General features: G+C 42.1%; 1 protein-coding gene across 1 annotated transcript in view; it reads right to left on the reverse strand.

The window, feature by feature from the left end:
• The window catches only part of ANKS1A (ankyrin repeat and sterile alpha motif domain containing 1A), a 201,371-nt gene that overhangs the window by 78,793 nt on the left and 100,935 nt on the right, over positions 1-21,643 (reverse strand). The window contains exon 10 of the mRNA XM_017853620.1: positions 16,936-17,056. Coding sequence (XP_017709109.1) covers positions 16,936-17,056 — 121 coding nt within the window. The remainder of the gene's footprint in view (positions 1-16,935; positions 17,057-21,643) is intronic.

The raw sequence follows: 21,643 nt of genomic DNA on the forward strand, positions 1-21,643 counted from the left end.
CTCGACTGTCCCACATCCAGAAATCTGACATACTAGCTCAGGAGGCCAACCTACGACTGTAGCACCAAATACCAGTCGCCCTGAGTAGCATAATAGTTGGATCAAATCAGAATCTAACATCAGCATACACTGGCCCCCAGGGCTTCCACTTACATGAACTCAGTCCCATTAAAGATCCTTAACCCACATCATCAGAGTAAATAACATTATGTTCCTGCACTAGCTTCAACATCCTAATATTAACTTTATCTTCTCTATACGCGGAACGTTGCACCTACAACCAAACAATTCCCTAGTGCTGCTCAAAACTCCATCAAGAACTTATTCATGGCTCAGAGATCTTAGAACAAAAGGTCAACAGTAATGTTACAGATGAGAAGGCTTAGTGTTTACCCCAGTGGTTGGGGGAGAAGACTTTAACCCCAGGAGCCTAAGATCTGGCTCCTGTCCCTGGCCTGAGCTGTTCTCTAGCTGTGTGGCTTTGGCCAGTATTTCATCCTATCGGCCTCAGTTCTAAAGGTAAGTGCTGGGCTACATGATACTTAAATCCCTTGAGGGGTTAGCCAGGCGCAGTGCTCAAGCCTGGTAGTCCCAGGCACTTTGGGGAGGCAAGACCCGGGCGGAATCACGAGGTCAGAAGATGGAGACCATTCCTGGCTAACATTGGTGAAACCCGTCTCTACTAAAAAAACAAAAAACTACTAGCCAGGCGAGTGGTCGGGCACCTGTAGTCCCAGCTACTCGGGAGGCTGAGCAGGAAGAATAGCGTAAACCTGGAGCCGAAGCTTGCAGTGAGCTGAGATCTGTGCCACATGCACTCCCAGCCTGGGTGACAGAGCGAGACCTCCATCTCAAAAAAAAAAAAAAAAATCCCTTTAATGTCATGATAGTGATGAGAATCCAGGTCTCCACCATGTCATGAGGGTACACTTCTCCCACTAGAGACGAGTTGCCCTCTTGGGGTACCTCTCCTGTATGCTGCTACACAGTACCGCACTCTCCCCTTCATCAGCAACCCTGAAGCCAAAGCCCCTTCTTTGAGGTTCAAGTCTGCAACTGAGAGGGTAGCCCAATAGGAGGTGGGCCAAAATGAAAGTGCTTTATAAACACAGACGTACTAAAACACAGTCTCCAATGCCCAATGCATCGACGCTAGCTTCCCTGTACCAGGGTTCTTCCAAGAACAGGCTTAAGAATAGTCTCCAAACAACCAGCCTCCTCACAGTGAGCCCAACTTGCTGAGGTCCTGAGCGGCGATACATTTCCCCCATCTCTCCCCTCTCCTCCCGGCCCAGAAGAGCATTTCGGTCCTCCACAGTCTTTCACTTTTCACGAGTCTAGAGAAGTGACCAAGGGCAGCCATTAGCTCCCACTTATGGCTCTGATACTTAATCACCGAGGAGACAGAAGCACCAACTTTGGCATGTCCCTTCTCCTATACTTTTTTTTTTTTTTTTTTTTTTTTTTTGAGACGAGTCTCGCTCAATGTCAGCCCCAGGCTGAGTGGCAGTGACGCGGATCTCAGCTCACTGCAAGCCTCCCGGGTTTACGCCATTCTCCTGCCTCGGCCACTGGGACTACAGGCACCCGCCACCTTGCCCGGCTAGTTTTTTGTATTTTTTAGTAGAGACGGGGTTCCACCGTGTTAGCCAGGATGGTCTCGATCTCCTGACCTCGTGATCCGCCCGTCTCGGCCTCCCAAAGTGCTGGGATTACAGGCTTGAGCCACCGCGCCGGGCCTACTTTATTTTTTTTGAGACCAAGTCTTGCTCTGTCACCCAAGCTAGAATGCAGTGGTACACTCTTGGCTCACTGCAACCTCTGCCTCCTGGGTTCAAGTGATTCTCCTATCTCAGCCTCCTGAGTGGCTGGGAGTACAGGTGTGTGCCACCATGCCCAGTTAAATTTTTTGTATTTTTAGTAGAGATGGGGTTTTGCCATGTTGGCCAGGCTGGTCTGGAACTCCTCAAGTGATTTGCCCGCCTTGGCCTCCCAAAGTGCTGGGATTACAGGCGTGAGCCACCGCCCCCTGCCACTCCTTTACACTTGACCACTTTGAGACTTTCAACCCCAACTCAAAAATGCTATACCCCAAAGGTCAGGTCCTGAGGAATGAACAAGCCCTGAAAACTTGAATCCTTTAGGGAAGAAGGAATGTTGATTACACAGGAGTTTCACATAGCTTAACCGAGGCCCCAGGAAGCCACGACTCATGGCTATGAATAATTACATACAACAACTGGCAGCCAGAACTGAGCTACCCAGTGGTGTTGCGTGGTGGGGCTACAGTCGGGATGACACATGACCACTTAATGTGGCTCTGGTCAATAGTACTTCGCAGGAGAAGCTGATGGGGACAGTTAATCAGGCTGCAAAATTTGCCATCTCTGGGATCACATTATAATGGCCAACTTCCTACAGATCCTGGCCCAAGGTACAATGTCCCTCTGCCTATATTTGAATGCAAGGTGACTTTGATAAAAGGAGCACAGGCTTCTACTGCTTTGTATCAACTTCCAGCTTCATATTTAACAACTAGGAGCTAAGGGACCAACAATGAAAGAAAACACCATAGCTCAGAACTGGGGGCCAGCCTGGCTCACACTGCCTGGGTGGACCTCAGAACTCAGGCCACAGAGAATGTTCGAACTGCTGCTGTGGGAGCCAACAATGCAGGCCCTGTGAAACAGCCACCCATTCATGCTAGCTATCAATGATGAAAGAGAGACAGATGCCAAGGGCTCAATACCAGACACAAGCCAGGGGGAAGGAAGTGGGCAGAAGGAAAGAATGGAAACTTATGGAGGAAGGAAATATGTGGTGTGGAGGAAGAGTCTCTGAGGGTCATAATCCTATTAGAGAAACCACAATCCGCCAATATTGTGTGGAATATAAGAAATGATGGAAAGAAATTCTTATAATCATATGACTTAGCCAGGCAATTCCTAAGAAAGACACTTTGGTATCTGAAAAGCTTGCTGAGATCTAAGAGCCTAAGGCTGGTGTTCTTGTTCCCATTAAAAACTACATCCAAGGCCAAGATGAGTTTTTTTGGCAGATCAATGGGTGGGAAAAGAATTACTCAATGGTTTCTTCCTTCTGCAAAGTAAGGATAATATAAGGTCTCTTAGGGACAAGGTGCTAACAATAGAGTACACTGATCAAGAAGCAGTTCTTAAGCAAATCACTTCTTTGTGCAATTCTGGGATCTTAATTGGGGGATTGTTGTAGTAATTAAATTATACGTGTAATGCATTAAGAACCATGTCTGGCACATGTCACACTCTCAACAGATGTTAAAATTGTTATTATCCTCCACACAGTATCCGTTACAACACACTTTGCTCACAGATGAGACCAACTACTTCTCCGTTCCTCACAGGTCTGTCACAAGGATCATCAAAGATAAGGCACATGAAAGTACTGTGTAAGACATAAAGCACTTCACAAGCATTCATTACCTTCACCATCCTCGTAACTCTGAGCAGCGCAAGGAAGGGACAGAAGGTAATATGGTGAGAGGGCTGAAGTGAGAAACTCTAAGACAGGCCCCAGAACTGTCACTGTAACCACTCATCCCATCGACAAACGTATGAAGTGTCTGACCTCAGGAGGCACCCAGGTGATATGAGGATAAAGAAGCCGGGTGTGGTGGCTCACGCCTGTAATCCCAACACTTTGGAAGCCTCAGATGGGAGGATTGCTTGAGCTCAGGAGTTGAAGATCAGCTTGGGCAACATGGTGAGACCTCATCTCTATAAAGAATTTAAAAATTAGCTGGGTGTGGTGGTGCACACCTGCAGTCCCAGCTACTTGGGAGGTTGAGATGGGAGGATAATTTGAGTCCAGGAATTCAAGGCTGCAGTGAGCTATGATTATGCCACTGCACTCCAGCCTGGGAGACAGAGCGAGACCTTGTCTTCCCCAAAATAAAATAAAAATAAAAATAATTAAAAAAAAAATAAAGACACCAAGTCTGCCTCAATAGATGCTTTAAGACAGGCATAAACCATATGAATGGCAGATAAAAAGGAAAGTCTGCTTACTTTGAACCAGAAGGTTTCTCAGAAGAGGTAGCTTTCGAGCTGAGCACTGAAGGAGAAGTAAGACCTTGTCAGGCTTACAGAGAAGTAAAAATACATTAGAAAAGGCAGAGAAAGGGCAGGTGTGGCAGCATATGCCTGTAATCCCAGCACTTTGGGAGAATGAGGGAGGAGGATCACTTGAGCTCAGGAGTTAAGAGACCACCCTGGGCAACAAACCTTATGCCAGGGACTAGTGAAGTTGCAGAAGAGACCCTTAGGCCTTTCTCCCACGCTACTTCCCATGTTCCCCGAGCTCTGCCCTTCCCACAGTCTGCCCTTCTAGGAGAGAAACAAAGAGATAACGGCACAAAGGGAGGGAGGCCTGCTTCTTATGCTACCCATACATCAAGGCCAGCTGCTCTACTCAATAAGGCACACCAGCATGCTAATTCCCAGTCCCATCAACTTGTGATCCTCATTCATTTTCCTTTTACCCTGTGAGCTACCGAAGCAAGGGGTCTTCTGTGCTGCATTTTAATTACTATGATGAGCTATGGGATCTCAAGGGCTTTTGAATAATAACATTTTAACATTTACACATTTTCATTCACCTCTGCCCACTTAAGGCTGAAGAATGCAGCTCATGTGAGGAGTTGCTAACTCAAATCAACCCTCAGGCCCAGAGAAGAAGGCTGGGGGACCCAGTGTCCCAGGTTGTTTTGTGTTCTCTGTATCATTAGGATTGGAATCCTCCAGCTGCCTAGTGACTATGGTGAGCGTCAAAAACCATGGATGTGCAGGAGAACTCCCAAGTACATGGCTGCTTTCAGAGGGTCACCAGGCTCTCCCTGGAAGGAAGGTCCTGACTAGGTTATTCAGACATTTGCTGAAGACTGCAATTTGATGAGACAAATAGACTGACAGTTCGTTTTGGTCCATGCATCATGAGAAATAGAATAAGAGCTAGATGGGGATTCAAGAAGCCCATGTTTTAGTTCCAGCCCTGTGACTTTTCCTCTTCAGGTCTCTTTCAAAAAATGAATGCCTGGGATGCATTCTCCAGGGCTTTGGAATTTAGGCTGATTTGAATCTGTGATTAAATGACCTCTCTATGGTCCCTTCTAGTTCTATGATGTCAAGAACATGAATAGCAGCAAGGCTTTTGATGAAATGGTTTTAGCCTCGTGGTTAAAAGTATAGGCTTTGGATTCAGTCACACTAGGGTTTAAGTCTCAGCTCCAATACCTAACCTTTTCTTCCTCAGCTCTGAAACAGGGACAAAAATAGCCCTACCCTGAAGATCTGTCACGAGATATACAATGACATAATCAACATAAATGAAATCAGCATGGCAGCTGGCCCGTGGGAAGCATTCAGTAAATGATAGCTGCTATCATTATCACCATTTTTCATTTACAGTCATTTCTGAACTCTTAGCTCATCATGCCAACACTGCACACAGAGGCTGGTTTCCCTTCTCCTGACTCTGCAAAGGAGACTGATTTCTTCTGAGTAGCCCTGTTAATGAGGCAGAATAAAACTCAAATGCCAGGGAAGGCCAGTATTTTTGCAAGTTTGGTTTGGGATTACATGTAACAGCACAGTAGAAAATCTTCAGACTAGGAGCCATCTGTACTCACCTTGGGGCCCATAGGTATAGCCCAGCTTTGGGACCTAAGACTGTTTCACAGTGAGTTGGTCTTGATTATCTCATTATATCTCCCCCACTTCCCTGAACTCCTGAAGAGTCTGTTCTCTACCTCTGGCCCCCAAACTTCCCTAGTTTTCAATATACCAGCTTTGCCCGGATCAGCTTCCAACCAGCCATGATTTCTAACCATGCCTAATTTAATAGCACATTTGCTGTCTTTGCTCCCCTTGATCTTCTGCCAGTTCCTGTACTGGGTATTCACAGCCATTTGCTTTCTCTTCTCCAGTTGCTGGAATGTTGAGCCCTTTTAAATACTCAGTAAACAACTGACTTGAGTCCTCTACCAATTCACCTAACTCAGCTGGCTTCCAACAGCTACTACTTATTGAGTACTACTCCTTCTGTGCTAGACACTATGCCAAGCATTTTCTTTCTAATATTCACAACAACCATGAGGTAAGAATTAGTATCCCTTCTACATGTAGAAACTGAGGCTTAAAGAGGTTAAATGATTCCCTAAATAACGGTCACCATCCAGTAAGTGCTAGAAAAAGAATTCAAATGCCAGCCTGATTACCAGGCCCAGTAAGCTTTTCACTCATCTCTTGAAAACTGTGTAAGATCGATTTCCTCATCTCTTCTGCTCTCTTTAAGCCATCATCTTTACCCACAGCACCTGCACTTTTTGGAGGACAATCACATCAATTTCCTGGGAAGACAGACCAAACTTTTTAATGACTACTCTCAACACCATGTAAAAATTGGGGGGTAATTTCATCACTTCTCTCCTACCTTAGAAATTAGACCCCATTTAGGATTTACCAATGGCCTTCTAACTGCCTAACCCTTTTTCTAGTTTTCATTCTTCTAGCTCTTTCTGTAGCAATGGATATTGTTTGCCCATTGCTCCCAGTACCCACTCCACCCTTCCTTCCTTGGTTATGGGACTTTTAGACAGGTTCACAGCCACCTAGACTAAAGACAATTACTTCCCACCTCCTTTGTAGCTAGGTGTAACCACATGACCAAGTTCTGGCCAGTGGGTTATAAGTGAAAGTGGCATGTGTAACTTGTGGGAACTATCTTTAAAGTGACATTCTCCTCTTTCTTCCTTCCCATACTGATGGCTTGAACTTGGATAGCCATCTTGAACTATGAGATGGCAGAAGGGAGACTGGGTCCTTAATGGTCATAAACTGCCATTAAGCCCAGTGATCCCACTCTGGACTTCTATCTTGTTCAAACCACAGTTATTCAGGGTTTTCTGTCACATTGAGCCTTGGCTCCTAAGATATTGCGTTATCCCAGTTATCTTCCTACATTTCTTTCCCCTTGTGCCTCTAAATATAAGCTCTACTCTTTTAAAAAAAAAAATTACTATTATTTTAGAGACAGGGTCTCACTCTGTCACCCAGGCTGGAGTTCAGGAGGCTCAACCACCTGGGCTCAAGCAGTCCTTCCACCTCAGCCTCCAAGCAGCTAGGACTACAGGTGCACACCACCACACCCAGCTAATTTTTAAAAATTTTTTATTTTCGTAGAGGCAAGATCTCACTATGTTGCCCAGGCTAAGTGCTGTTTTGGAACTCTTCAATCTCTCTCGTCTCTCAGCAAAGGATTCTTTTATTCTTTTTTTTTTTTTTTTTTTTTTTTTTTTTTTTTTTTTTTGAGACGGAGTTTTGCTCTGTCACTCAGGCTGGAGTGCAGTGGCTTGATCTTGGTTCACTGCAACCTCTGCTTCCCAGGTTCAAATGATTCTCATGCCTCAGCTTCCCAAGTAACTGGGATTATACACATGTGCCACCATACCCAGTAAATTTTTGTATTTTTAGAAGAGATGGGGTTTCACCATGTTGGCCAGGCTGGTCTTGAACTCTTGGCCTCAAGTGATCCACCCATCTCACCTTCCCAAAGTGCTGGGATTACAGGCAAGACCCACCGTACCCGGCCTGGATTCTCTTTTATGTTAAGAATCACCTCAACTTGGATGATTCCTAAATCCATATTTCTAATCTTCACATCTCTCATCAGACTCATATTTCCAAGTGTTTATGAAGTATCTTTACTTGGATGTTCTCTGGTACCTAAAACACCTCAAACATAACACATTTGAAACCGGACTTAACATCTTCCCTCAAACATGCCCCTCCCCTCGATTCTCTATTCCTGTTAGTCGTACATTATTTTCTCAATTAACCAAGCTCAAACCTCGGAATCATCCTGAAATTCCTCTCCTGATTCCTATACATTTTGTTCCATGGTCCTGTTAATTCTGCTTCTTCTATACCTCTCCCACTCATACCTCCCTTCGTATAACTTCCTACTCTCCCTCTAGTCTGGGCTCCAATTACCTTAGAGAGACTCTGTGAAGTCTCTTGACTTTAGGGCTTTCCCGCCTCCAGTCTCTCCCAATCTAAGCAATCTAAGAGTCCACAATTATATATTTCTGAAGTGTGGCTCCTATCCTGTCACCCAATTTAAAAAGCCTCAACAACACTGTATTGTCTTGGGAATAAACAGTGACGCTGGAGATCCAATGCTCTATGACAAGTTCCCTTTGTTCCAGCCAAATCGGATTACTCTTACCATTCTCCAGACATGTTCTCTATATCTCCTCCCATCATCTCACTGTTGTCTGTGCTACTCCTCCTGCCTGAAATGCTCTCTCCTTATCAGGTATAATTCTATCTAGGTATAACTCTATCAGGTATAACTCTATCTAGGGGTTCAGCTCAACTGCGATTTCGTTAATAAAGCCATCCAAGATCTCTTACACTGATATAATTTATCCCTCTTTTGGACACCAAAATTACTTTTGTACCACTTTCATATGAATTTAACATATTCTGTCGTCTTTCAGTTATTTTACATATGTCTCATGTATATAAATGCATAACATATATGTATATAAACGGCTGTCAATACATCTGGTGGAGGAAAATTTAGAAGCACAGTTCATAAGGCTTGGACTTGTTCTACAATGGAAAGAAAATTAAACTATTCCAACTCAGAAATATAAATTAATAAGAAGACAGTTATACAGCAGGACTTTGGGCAGGAGCTCCTCTAACGCAAGAAGATGAGAAAAGTAAAGTGCAGTGGCTTGTGCCTGTGACCCCAGCTACATGGGAGGTTGAGGTGGGATTGCTTGAGGCCAGGAGTTCGAGACTAGCCTGGACAATACAGTGAGAACCCATCTCTAAAAAATTTTTTTAGCTGGGCATGGTGGCACATGCCTTTAGTCTAGCTATTCAGGAGGCTAAGGCAGGAGGGAGGATTGCTTGAGCCCAGGAGCTGGAGACTGCAGGGAGCTATGACCACACCACTGCACTCCAACCTAGCAATGGAGCAAGACCCCTGTCTATTTAAAAAAAAAAAGATGGTGAGAGAAGAGGAAGCTGCTGAAGATAAGGCTTAATTGTCAAACTGTCTCATTTATATGTCTTCCCTTTGGAAAAAGCATCCAAACATACTCCTGGGTATTTACTTTGAAAATCTAGCCTGGACTTCTTGGTAAAGATGATACATCGAACACAGGTACCTATTTTCTCTTCGTCCTGAAATCTCATTAAACCAACAGTAAAAGTGGGACTACAGTTGGAAGCACACTGAGAAAACAATCCAAAACTGGCACAGGAAAAGCCAAGACTTATACTCTAGAGTTCCCCAATAGCTAAGGAATTGGTACTCTGATGTAGGAGTAAAGGGAGAAGCTAAAAACCATTTCCTCCCCTTTGGAAGGATTAAGGTCTTCATACTGATGCATGAACTGTGCACAGACTCAAATGCGTAGCTCTCAGCAATACTGACTTAATCTCAAAAACTTCTGAAGTGTAGCTGCACGCCAAAAAGTCCACATATATCACTGTCTTCAGATAATCATTCATCACTGTCCTCTGTTAAGTACCACTTTACCTGGACCCAAGCACTATTAGTGGATGCTAAAGCACCACAGAAAACACGATGGCTTTTAGAGCTCTTGGCTACATTCCCATTTGCTATCAAACCTGGAAAGTTGTCCACTATTTCTCTGAGTGGTAATTTATGTCCAGAACATCCAGCGAGCAAAGAATTAAACATGAAGGAGAAATGAATGACTATGCTATACAAAACAGGAGTCACTGTTCTTGGTTATGCTTGCCCTGTATGATAATTTCAGAAGACTTTTTCTACATTTGAAATAATTTAACAGGAATACCCAATTAAATAAAACTACCATAAAATCACATGGGCCTCGAGTCTTTTTGGAGGATGGGCTTTCAAATTCACAGATCTATTAAGGCTTTCCACTTCTGTCAGCTTTTGTCATTTCTATAGGCACGAATGGCATTTCTTGGTGGGAAAATTACTCACTGTGAAGGACTGTCCCGCATAGTATAGGATGCTTAGCATTCCTGATCCCCAGGGGGAAAATGCCAGCAGCAACCCCACCTTAACCAGTCATTGTGACGGACCAAAACTCTCCCAAAACAATTCTAAACGCTCCCAGGGGATGGCAGCAACTCTGATTAACCACATAAAATTTATTCCTATAAATCATCTTATTATTAATTTTTAAAATCTCTTAATTTGACATTATATATTCTTTTTTGTCTTTTTTTCTACTCTTTTTTGTGGAGAACAGGTTCTCACTATATTGCCCAGGCAGGTCTCAAACTCCTGGGCTCAAGCTGTCCTCCTGTCTCTGCGTCCCTAAGAGCTGGGATTACAGGTGTGAGCTACTGTGCCTGGCTATATTATTTTTTGAAGTTTTAATTTTAAAAACTTTTAAAATTTTAATTTTGTGGGTATATACTAGGGTACATGAGATTTCTTTTGTTTTTTTTTTTTTATTTGTTTGTTTTTTGAGACAGAGTCTCGTTCTTTCGCTGGAGCTCTCGGCTCACTGCAAGCTCCGCCTCCTGGTTTCACGCCGTTCTCCTGCCTCAGCCTCCTGAGTAGCTGGGACCACAGGTGCCACCACCACGCCCGGCTAATTTTTTGTATTTTTAGTGGAGACGGGGTTTCACTGTGTTAGCCAGGATGGTTTCGATCGCCTGACCTCATGATCTGCCCGACTCAGCCTCTCGAAGTGCTGGGATTACAGGCATGAACCACCCGCACCCTGTCGAGATGTTTTGATACAGGCATACAATGAGGAATAATTACATCATGGAGAGTGAGGCATTCATCCTCTCAAGCATTTATCCTTTGTGTTACAAACAATCCAATTATACTCTTTTAGTTATTTAAAAATGTACAATTAAGAATGTTCTTTTTCTTTTTTTTTTGAGACAGAGTCTCAAAAAAGAGGCGCCTCCTGGGTTCAAGTGATTATCAGCCTCAGCCTCCTGAGTAGCTGGGATTACAGGTGTGTGATATCACGCCTGGCTAATTCTTGTATATATATATTTTTGAGATGGAGTCTCGCTGTCACCAAGGCTAGAGTGCAGTAGCGTGATCTTGGCTCACTGCAACCTCTGCCTCCCAGGTTCAAGCGATTCTCCTGCCTCAGCCTCCTGAGTAGCTGTGACTACAGGCGCGTACCACCACACCCGGCTAAATTTCTGTATGTTTAGTAGAGACAGGGTTTCACTGTGTTAGCCAGGATGGTCTCCATCTCTTGTCCTTGTGATCCACCTGCCTCGGCCTCCCAAAGTGCTGGGATTACAGGCATGAGCCACCACGCCTGGCCAAATTCTTGTATTTTTAGTAGAAGCGGGGTTTCACCATGTTGGCCAGGCTGGTCTCAAACTCCTGACCTCAAGTGATCCACCCACCCTGGGCTCCCAAAGTGCTGGGAATACAGGCATGAGCCACTGTGCCGGGCCAAGAATATTCTTTATAGCATCCTCACGTGTAGTGGTTTTTTTTCTCTTTCTTGATCAAAATTGTCAGAAATCTTTAAAAAAATACAAATTCATTTTAATGATCAAGTCTCTCTTTTTAGTTTCTTCTACTTTTCTTTCTTTCACTAAGGTGTAGCACACATAACATAAAGTATGAGAAATATACTATCTGCTTTTATCTCAATAATTCCCTAACGATCTCTTATTACTGTCTGCTACTTTCTTTTGGTTACATTTTAATCTTTCTTGTTGTTTAACAAATGAATTTAAGAATATAAACTTTCCTCTGAGCACTACTTTGGCCAAATATTACAGGTATTTAAACAAAGTGTTTCTACTACCACTAATTTCTATGTAGAAAAATAGAATAAAATAGGCAACTCACAGATTAAACACAAAATGCTAATCAATAAGGTAAGTTGCTCAGTTCCAATGACAAATAGCACCTTTTTTGCTTATCATGGTGGAAAACATTAAAGACTGATAATACACCACATTGGTGAAGGTATGAAGAGCGTATTTCTCTTCACCATTAAGGGAGGGCAATTTAGCTCCACCCATTAGATCTAGACATGCACCTACACTCTGACCTGCTAATTCTACTTTCTATCAGTCTTTTTTAGAGACATACTCTTACACGTATTTAAGAACACATGCACAGAATGTCCACAGAAGCGTAATTTATAACAGAAATCCTGGCGACAACTTCAACACCCATGAACTGGAGAAGGAAAAAATGAGTTATGGGGTATTTAGCTAGATTTTAAGAACTAAGATAAAATTGTATCTGTGCTCTATAGACAAGGCAAATACAAAATGCAAGTTCACAAAAAGTTTGTAAAATACAATCCCATTTTAGCTTAAATACAAAGAATTTCACATAGTCACTTTTGTATAAAGATAACAAATGGTCTGAATCATATATACCACACTTTCTTTTTGAACTCTGTGGTTAGGTTAGGATGGTATTATTTTGCTATTAAAAGCCAGTTACTTCAGTTTTTTTTTTTTTGCAGATATGGGGTCTCACTATGTTGCCAGGCTGGTCTTGAAACCCTGGCTTCAAGCAAGCCTCCTGCCTTGGCCTCCCAAAGTACAGGGATTACAGGTGTGAGCCACCATGCCCAGCCTACCACATTTTCAAACGATGGTCACCTCTAGCAACTGTGAGTAACAGGGAGGTGAGAAGAACCTTAGCATTTTATTTATATTCATTTCTGTATTGCTGGAATGTTTTTTTTTCTTCCTCAGTAAGCACATACTAATAAGATAATATAAAAATGTAAATTTTAAAAATTAAAAAAATTTATTTTAGAGATGGGGGTCTTGCTATGTTGTCCTGGCTGGTCTCCAACTTCTGGACTCAAGTCCACCTGCCTCGGCCTCCCAAAGTGCTGGGATTACAAGAGTGAGCCACCGTACCCAGCCTAAAATGTAATTTTAAAATTTCCCACCCCACCCCTCACACATTGTAGTTTTTTGAATTATACTAAGGCAGGGTTAAAAGCTCTGGTAGTCTCACTAACATGGCCTTTTGAAAACTGATCAATTAATTCATAAAAGCTGCGTAAGACAAGACATTAAAGGAAATGCAGAAAAGATTCAGTAATACCTACAACATGGTCTGCTGATGTGCCTCACTTATATCAACATTAGCAGGCACTCCTTCTAGGCTAGCTTTTCCTGCCAGGCTGCCAGGATAGACAAGGCTTCTGAGAAACTAGCAGAGCCCATTTTTATATTCACTGTCTCAGCTATTTTGTCTGAAAGCTCTTTGAGTGATCTAAGCAGCAAGCCGTGAGGCAGGCGCATCCCACAGCCTGTGGTTCAATTAAATCTGCTTCTATACCACCTACTCACAACACTTATCCCAATATAGAAGAGTTGGAAGAAACCAAAGCATAGGAGGACCAGATGTGTAGCCAAAACTCCTAATTGTTAGTTCCTTCCTTAACCTAATGATCTCTTTATAAGGGGATACAAAATCCCTTTCAAGCACACTTGGTAGCTAAGGACACCAGCCCCACTTATGAAGTTAGTCTAACCTTCCACTCTTCTTTCTTCCAAAGGTTGAGTCAATTATCTTGTAGTGGTTCCAGATGAAACCTTTGAAAGAAAGAAAGAATTGGAATCTCCCTCCTCCATGATGCTAAAAATTATTTCTTCACTAAGAACCATTTTCAAACAGAGCATTAATTAATTGCTTGTTTTTTAAGGGTTAGTTTATTAAGTGTAATTTATTATCAATTTTATTATCAAATGACTAGAGAGGGCATTGGTGCCCTCTTCACCTTTTCTAAATGTTTTAATTAAAAATCTACCAGTATGGCCAGGGTTGGTGGCTCACGCCTGCAATTCCAGCACTTTTGGAGGCTGAGGCGGGCAGATCACCTGAGGTCTGGAGTTCGAGATCAGCCTGGCCAACGTGGCGAAATGCCATCTCTGCTAAAAATCAAAATTTAGCCAGACATGGTGGTGGATGCCTGTAATCCCCTCTACACGAGAGGGTGAGGCAGGAGAATCACTTGAACCTGGGAGGTGGAGGTTGCAGTGAGCCAAGGTCATGGCACTGCACTCCAGCCTGGGTGACAGAGCAAGACTCTGTCTCCAAAAAAAAAAAAAAAAATCTACCAATATGATTGGAAGGCTCAATATAGTTATCAATTTTTCACTATCAATATAGATTCAATATAAACCCAATCAAAATCCCAGCTGTACTTTTTGTAGAAATCAACAAGCTGTGCACATTGACTAAGAACTAGGTGGTGGGGTGGGGAAGAAATCAATAAACTGATTCTAAATGGGAAAGACAATGGAACTAGAATGTCTAAAGCAATTCTGGAAAAAGTAACAAAGTTGCAAAGACAATTCAATAGAGAAAGGAAGGTCTTTTTCAACAAATCATGCAGAAACAATTGGATAGCCATTTGTAAAACAATGAAACTTGATCCATACCTCACACCATATATAAAAATTAACTCATAATTGATCATAGACTTAAATGTAAAACCTAAAGCTGTAAAATTTCTAGCAAAAAAACATACAAAAGATTGGTGGCTGAGCACGGTGGCTCATGCCTGTAATCCCAGCACTTTGGGAGGCTGAGGTGGGCGGATCATGAGGTCAAGAGATCGAGACCATCCTGGCCAACATGGTGAAATCTCGTCTCTACTAAAAATACAAAAATTAGCTGGGCGTGGTGGTGCGTGCCTGTAGTCTCAGCTACTTGGGAGGCTGAGGCAAGAGAACTGCTTGAGCCCACGAAGTGGAGGTTGCAGTGAGCTGTGATTGGGCCACTACACTCCAGCCTGGTGACAGAGAGAGAGAGACTCCATCTCAAAAAAAAAAAAAAAAAAAAAAAAAAAAAAAAAAAAAAAAAGATTGGTGACCTTATCCATATTTTAAAAAAGGATAAATTGAACTTTATCAAAATTTAGAGTCACTTCTCTTCAAAACACACTGTTAAGGGAACAAAAAGACAAGTCACAGATGGGGAGAAAATCATGTATCTAATGAAGAATTTGTATGTAAAATATATAAAGAATTCACAACTCAATAATAAGAAAACAATCTAATGTTTTTAAATGAGCAAAAATTTGATAGACATTTAATTAGATATTAAGGATGGTGACTAATCACATTAATTGATGCTCAACATCATTAGATATTAGGAAAATGCAAATTAAATCCAGAATGAACTAACATTGCATATCTATTAGAATGGCTAAAATTTTAAAAACCTGACAATATTAAGTGCTAGGGATGATATATATAGCAAGTAGATGTACATCAAATCTCATACACTTCTGACAGGAATGCAAAATGGTATAATCACTCTGGAAAATAGTTTGGCAGTTTCTTATAGAGTTAAACATATTATATATTTCACGTGAAGTTAAACATCTATTGCTGGGATACTCAGCAATCCCATTCATAGGTATATATCTAAGTGAAATGAAAACTTCTGTTCACATAAAAACCTGTAAGTGAATGTTTATAATGATTTTATTTATAATTGTCAAAAACTGTAAATGACCCAAATATCCTTCAGCCAGGGAAAGGATAAACTGAGGTATATCCATACAATGGGATAATAGCAATGAAAAGGAACAAATTATTGATATATGTGATGACACGGATGAATTTCAAATGTATTAGCTAAGTGAAAGGGGCCAGGCTCAAAAGGCTACAGATTGTATGATTCCATTTATATGACATTCTGGAAAAGGCAAAACTATTGGGACAGACATTAGAGCAGTGGTTGTCAGAAATAAGGGAAAGGAGTGGGGTTGACTACAAAAGAACACGGGAAAATTTGGGGGATGAAACTGTTCTATATTTTTATTGTGATGGCAGTTATACAACTCCATCTGTCAAAATTCACAGAACTATACACAAAAAAGGATAAATTTTACTGTATCTAAATTACAACTTTTTTTAAAAGCTCCAAACGGAAACCATAAAATACAAAACAAAAAAAATCACTATGAAAATGACCACAATGTCTGCATGCAAGAGAAAACCTTTTAAATAGGACCATTAAAAATAAAGTCTACAATGTCATACGCATATGCACACGTTCTCTTTGCCACCCTCTAAGCACTGACAGATCTAAGCAAAGGGCATTTCAAAGGAAACCATCTCATCCTCTGTTCTTACCTGAACCATGGAATGTCTTAGGGTTGAAAGAAGGTACGCATACCCCATGAAGGCCCTAATACCTGCAAGCTGTAGAGAGCTGGGAAAGGTCACTAGAGTTCCTTCAAACTGCAGTGGGAACTGCATTGCCCCTTATTCTTCCTTAGAACAGGAGTTGACACAAATTCCCCAGCAGTGCACACTCACCTCTGTCGTGACTGCACTTACATCGACGGGCTGGATCTCAGTACTGCAGCGCTCACTCCCTTACAGAGGAAACTGAATTTTGCAGAGGCAATGAAAGTAGGCCAAGGCGACAGAGCACTCTAGTTACAGGGTGGCAGCCAATCACGGGCCCCTCCCCAGGAGTGTCTCACTCTGAGGTCAGGACTCAAAAGCAGAGTCTGTGCCGTCAGCCTGAACCCAAAGGGACTGACTTGTTGAGCTTGTTTTTCCACAGCATTAACTTGAGGGTTTATGATTTAAGACCCCAAATCAATCTCTGCCATGGGGCTGGTGGTCTCTCCTCCCACAGTTTGCACCTAGTCTGACTTAACCTTCTCCTTGCTTCGCATGCTGAATGTGGCCGTGGCAGCCAACTCCAACCTAGAGCATATAGGTCACGTATTGGAAATGAAAAGCCATAATGTACCCACCATCCCAGACCGTCGTGAAACCTAACCACCACAACCCAAAGAATATCATAGTTACAACATCTTCCCCTTCCACTCAGGATCACACACTTTAAAAATCCCTTTGGAGTTGGTTCTGCCAGGAGTTGTGGGGAACGTACCTTTTGTTTTTCCATCCACCGACACCATTTTCTTTGTCTCTGCTGTTAACAACAGTTCATAAGGGTGTTCGTCTTCTTCCTGGGCTGCACTCCCATGAATTCTAGGTTTCATGGACAGAACCTAAGGGAGAGAAACATCCAGTATATTTTGTGCATGTGGCTAATATCAAGACAGGAGTGTGGAACATATTCGATTATTGGCTCTTTTTTCATTTAAGAAGAAGAAATGTGGAAAAGAGAAGGTGAATAATTCAAGTGTCACATAGAATCACAACTGCATTTCTGGATATATACCTGTATCTCTAATCTGAATGGCCTTTGACTAGAATATACCCATTTCTGAGGATCACCTGAGCCTGGAAGTTTGAGGCTGCAGTGAACCAGGATTGTGCCACAGAACTCCAGCCTGGGTGATAGAACAAGATACTGTCTCTAAGCAAAACGAAAACAAAACAAAACCAAAAAAACAAAAAACTCCCCTTTCTTTGATTTTAGTCTTCAAAACTCCCCTTTCTTTGATTTTAGTCTTCAAAAGTGCAAATAAAATCCAAGATCCTTCCTTTCTTGCATCTCCCATGCCTACGGTGTTCTGCAGGATCTCTTTTCTGAGGCTAATACTTGCCAAGCAGCTCTTGGCCATGCTCCATTGTGAAGGAAGACCTCTTCCTCCTTGTTTCTTTTCTAATATGCACATATACTATCCAAAGACTGGAATCCTTCCCACCTCCTCAAGAGGAAACCAAAATGACTTCCAATTGACCCTCAACACTTAATGTTTACTAGAAACAAACCTGTCTGTAAGTTCATCTTTATTTTTGTGAGCCTTTCTTCAGAGGTCCTGAGGGTTATAGGGAAGGATATCCCTATAACCTATATAAGAAATCCAAAACTGGATTTCTATAACCTTTATGATAATACAATTTTAAATTGCTTCCACCAATCTCTGCTCTGAAGAGTCAAGTGGCCAGAAAGTTTGAATTTCATTGAGGAGGAAAAAGCAGCTGTCTACTGAGAAATCCCTAATCCAGGCAGTCAAGTATCTCTGATGAAATAACAGAACCAGAGCTGGCTCCTACACCTGGCAACTATAAGGCTTTGACCAGCTGAGGGCCTGATGGCCACAGCTAGTCTTGGTACCACAGTAGCCACGCTTTCCCTTGAATCAAGCTGTAGACACCACAATTAGTGCTACAGCCACTCTGGGAGAAAGAATGGATATCCTTGCTTTAGAGGATAATTCTGGCCCAGCTGTCCTAAGAATCCAATCTGTTTCATAGGCAAAATAAGAAGAAAAATAAGAATAAGCTAGTGTTAAGACAAATCCTACTTATTAGAACAGCAAACCAAGGCTCAAGATCTCTTCTTGATCAGTTTGGCTCGGACAAGTAATGTATTACAAACAAGGGGATGAGGGGTGGGGAATTCCCAATTCCATCTAATAAATAATGCTGCCCTACAAATGTGATTCCTTGACAAACACAGAAACTTCCTTCCATACTGACATGTCCCTCAGCCCACTGGAAAGGCATCAGGTTGGTGGTTCATCAGGTTTTTGCTTCTCAAGGCATAGCTCACTGTGTTATGGGCCTAATGAGACAACAAGGACTCTAACAGCCTCAGACTAAATGAGAAACTGCAGCTCCCGTTTGTTAACAAGGCTGCCACTCTAAAGGCAAAAGGACTGTCTCCTTCCAAAATTCTGCTAAGCACTGCAGAAACCTCCACTTATAGCAAGCTATCTGGAAGCTAAAAGCTATTTCATTACAATGAGCCATTTACTCATATTACTTATTCCTTTGCCTCTTCATAGGAACACAATTAAAGGAACAAAGAGGGGCCATTAAGCAGTTCACACTGTGTCAACTTAATACCACAGGCAGTACAGACAGGATTTGTGTTCTGCAGGTTTACGCACCTACAGCTATCACTTACACAGAGCCCTGGAAATCTGATTGAGTGTTCCACACACGGGAAGAGCTCTCATATAGCCTCAGGCACGCTTCCTTCAGAGGGAGGTAATTGACAGCCTGGATGTCCAGCCTATAATATCCTTTCTTCTCATGCAGGAGAGGGCTGATGACTTCCATGTGGAAAATCAGGCCCACCGGACCTGCTTTCTCTCTGTGCCTAGTTCTTGTGCAGGACAAATAGAGGCAGAGAACCATCAAATGCCAGAGCTGGAAGGGATCCTACCCATCACAGTAACAGCCAGAGAGCACCTGGTTCTGCTCTTTCATTTGTAGATGACAAACCTGGTTCCCAGAGAGGTCCAGGGACTTGTCCAAGGGTATACAGAAAGCTCACAACAGAGTTATGGCCATAAAAGTCAACTCTCCTGATTCTGGACCAGTTTGGCCTCATTTTCCCTCAACTTTCATTTTTTTCTTCATCCAATTGCTCATACCCAGACGACAAGCAGAGTGATCTTTTCTTCTTGGTGCTAGCTTCTACCAGCTATGGGATTAAAAATCCTCACAATAAAGCAATAAACTGCTTTTCTTTGAGCCTTCCTAGCTCCCACTCCAGAAGCCCTATGTCATAGTCAATATGGCAATAACTGATTTTCAACAGAAAGGATTCTGCTCTTTACTAAATTACTCCTTAATCTTTTTTTTTCCTTTCCTCCAGGACTGGCAATAAATCAAAGCCAAATACACACACACACACACACACACGTATACACATATATATACATATATAATATATACATTTTTTTTGCTATGTGGAAAGCAACATTTCTGCTGCAGAGCAAAGCTATGAGCAGTCACCACCTAACTGTGACCAATGGAATGTCCAGTTGGGGTTGGGAGCCTTCTGGGAAGAGCTACTCCAGCAGCTGCAGCTTCCATGAATACTTAGCACATCTGAGCACAGAGAAGACTACAGCCAGTCCTGATGCAGCTGGCAGCACCTTCTATGGGCAAAAACATCTATACAGCATGTGTATGTGCGTGAGTATATGTGTCTAATGTTTATAAGCCAGTTTCATGATCAGGTCATTAACCTGATAAGCACTCCTACGGCTAGGTATACTCTGGCTTCCCCTAAAGGCTTCTATGAGTCATCTGACAATGACCAGGCTTAGGAATAGGAATACAAATATTGGGGCAGATTGCTTGCCAAAGACAAAAGCCTAAGTTTGATGAAGTCAGTGTCTCCTGAGATATGATAGGGTCTAGGGTATTTAAGCTTTAACAGTATAAGGAAAAATGGTGAAAGACAACAGAGTCCAAAAAATATACATAATTGTACACTTTGAAGAAGACCATTCACACTACATTCAAACTACAACATATGAACAAAATCTGCCTGGATCATATGCAGGTCATATCACCTCTATATTCAGGTACCTATAATCACCAGTAAATTAGCAAATTCAGTGTTTCACCATCTTCCAAATACTGACTATGCTGGTCCAACTGATCCAGAATTCCAGGCTATTCAGAAACAAGTTTCAGAAAATGTATCTCAGCCGGGCACAGTGGCTCATGCCTGTAATCCCAGCAATTTGGGAGGCCGAGGCAGGCGGATCACAAGGTCAGGAGATCGAGACCATCCTGGCTAACACGGTAAAACCCCATCTCTACTAAAAATACAAAAAATTAGCCGGGCGTGGTGGCGGGCGCCTGTAGTCCCAGCGACTCGAGAGGCTGAGGCAGGAGAATGGAGTGAACCCAGGAGGCAGAGCTTGCAGTCAACTGAGATCACGCCACTGCACTCCAGCCTGGGTGACAGAGTGAGACTCTGTCTAAAAAATATATGTGTGTGTGTGTGTGTGTGTGTGTGTGTGTGTGTGTGTGTGTGTATGTGTGTGTATATATATATCTCAAACTCTCCCGTCTAGGAGAATAATATGAAGATTCCTCCTTCTCTCTTCCAGCCACCACTTCTAGACACTGTGTTACTGCCACATTGTATGCTTTAGAAAACCTTGGGAGAATAGAAAATTCTGGATATAATCCAGTGTTTCTTTAAGAGCCTTGCCCAAGCATTATGAATTTTAACTCAAGTCCTTGTTAACGAGGGGCAGAAGGCATTTACAGAGACCCAGCCCCAACTGAATATGCTCCATATTATTAGGCTTCTCCTTGTTAAAAAAAAAAAAAAAAAAAGTGGAGAGGGGGGGGGTAATGAGACAAACTTCTATTTATATAAAAGTATGGAAGGATTTACTGCATGCACTTGGATCTACTAGAAATGTGTTATTATCCAGAGGTGGTAATAACAGGCTGCAAATCTAGAAACCCTTAGATGAGACATTATAATAAGCATTTTGTAATTCAAGGAAAGAATTAAGGACAGAATTTGTACCTAGCATAGAAATCTTCCCCTATCTCCAACACTGACTTTTACATAAAAGGGCTTCCTTGTATTTACACATTTTGTTAAACTAAAGCCATATCTCTGGTTCCATGTGTTTATACTGAATAAAAGAACCTGCCATGGTCTGTGGCAATACCGTAAAAAAATCATTAACTCTAACTTCTAGGGATAAAGTGATGAGAGTAATTAACTATTTTATATTAGCTGATTTTTAAATTAGAGAATAGGGCATTGAATGAGCTACAAAATGACTATTAAAATTATATAATATTTTCAATAAATATTCCATAGATATATTCTCCTAATGGCAGGAAGTGTTAGCAGAGCGTTTTTAAGACGAAAGATTAAGGACAACACAATTTTTTCACACTTCTTTTTTTTTTTT

Source organism: Rhinopithecus bieti, unplaced genomic scaffold (genome assembly GCF_001698545.2).
Source record: "Rhinopithecus bieti isolate Rb0 unplaced genomic scaffold, ASM169854v2 scaffold_36553, whole genome shotgun sequence".
Classification (NCBI taxonomy): domain Eukaryota; kingdom Metazoa; phylum Chordata; class Mammalia; order Primates; family Cercopithecidae; genus Rhinopithecus; species Rhinopithecus bieti.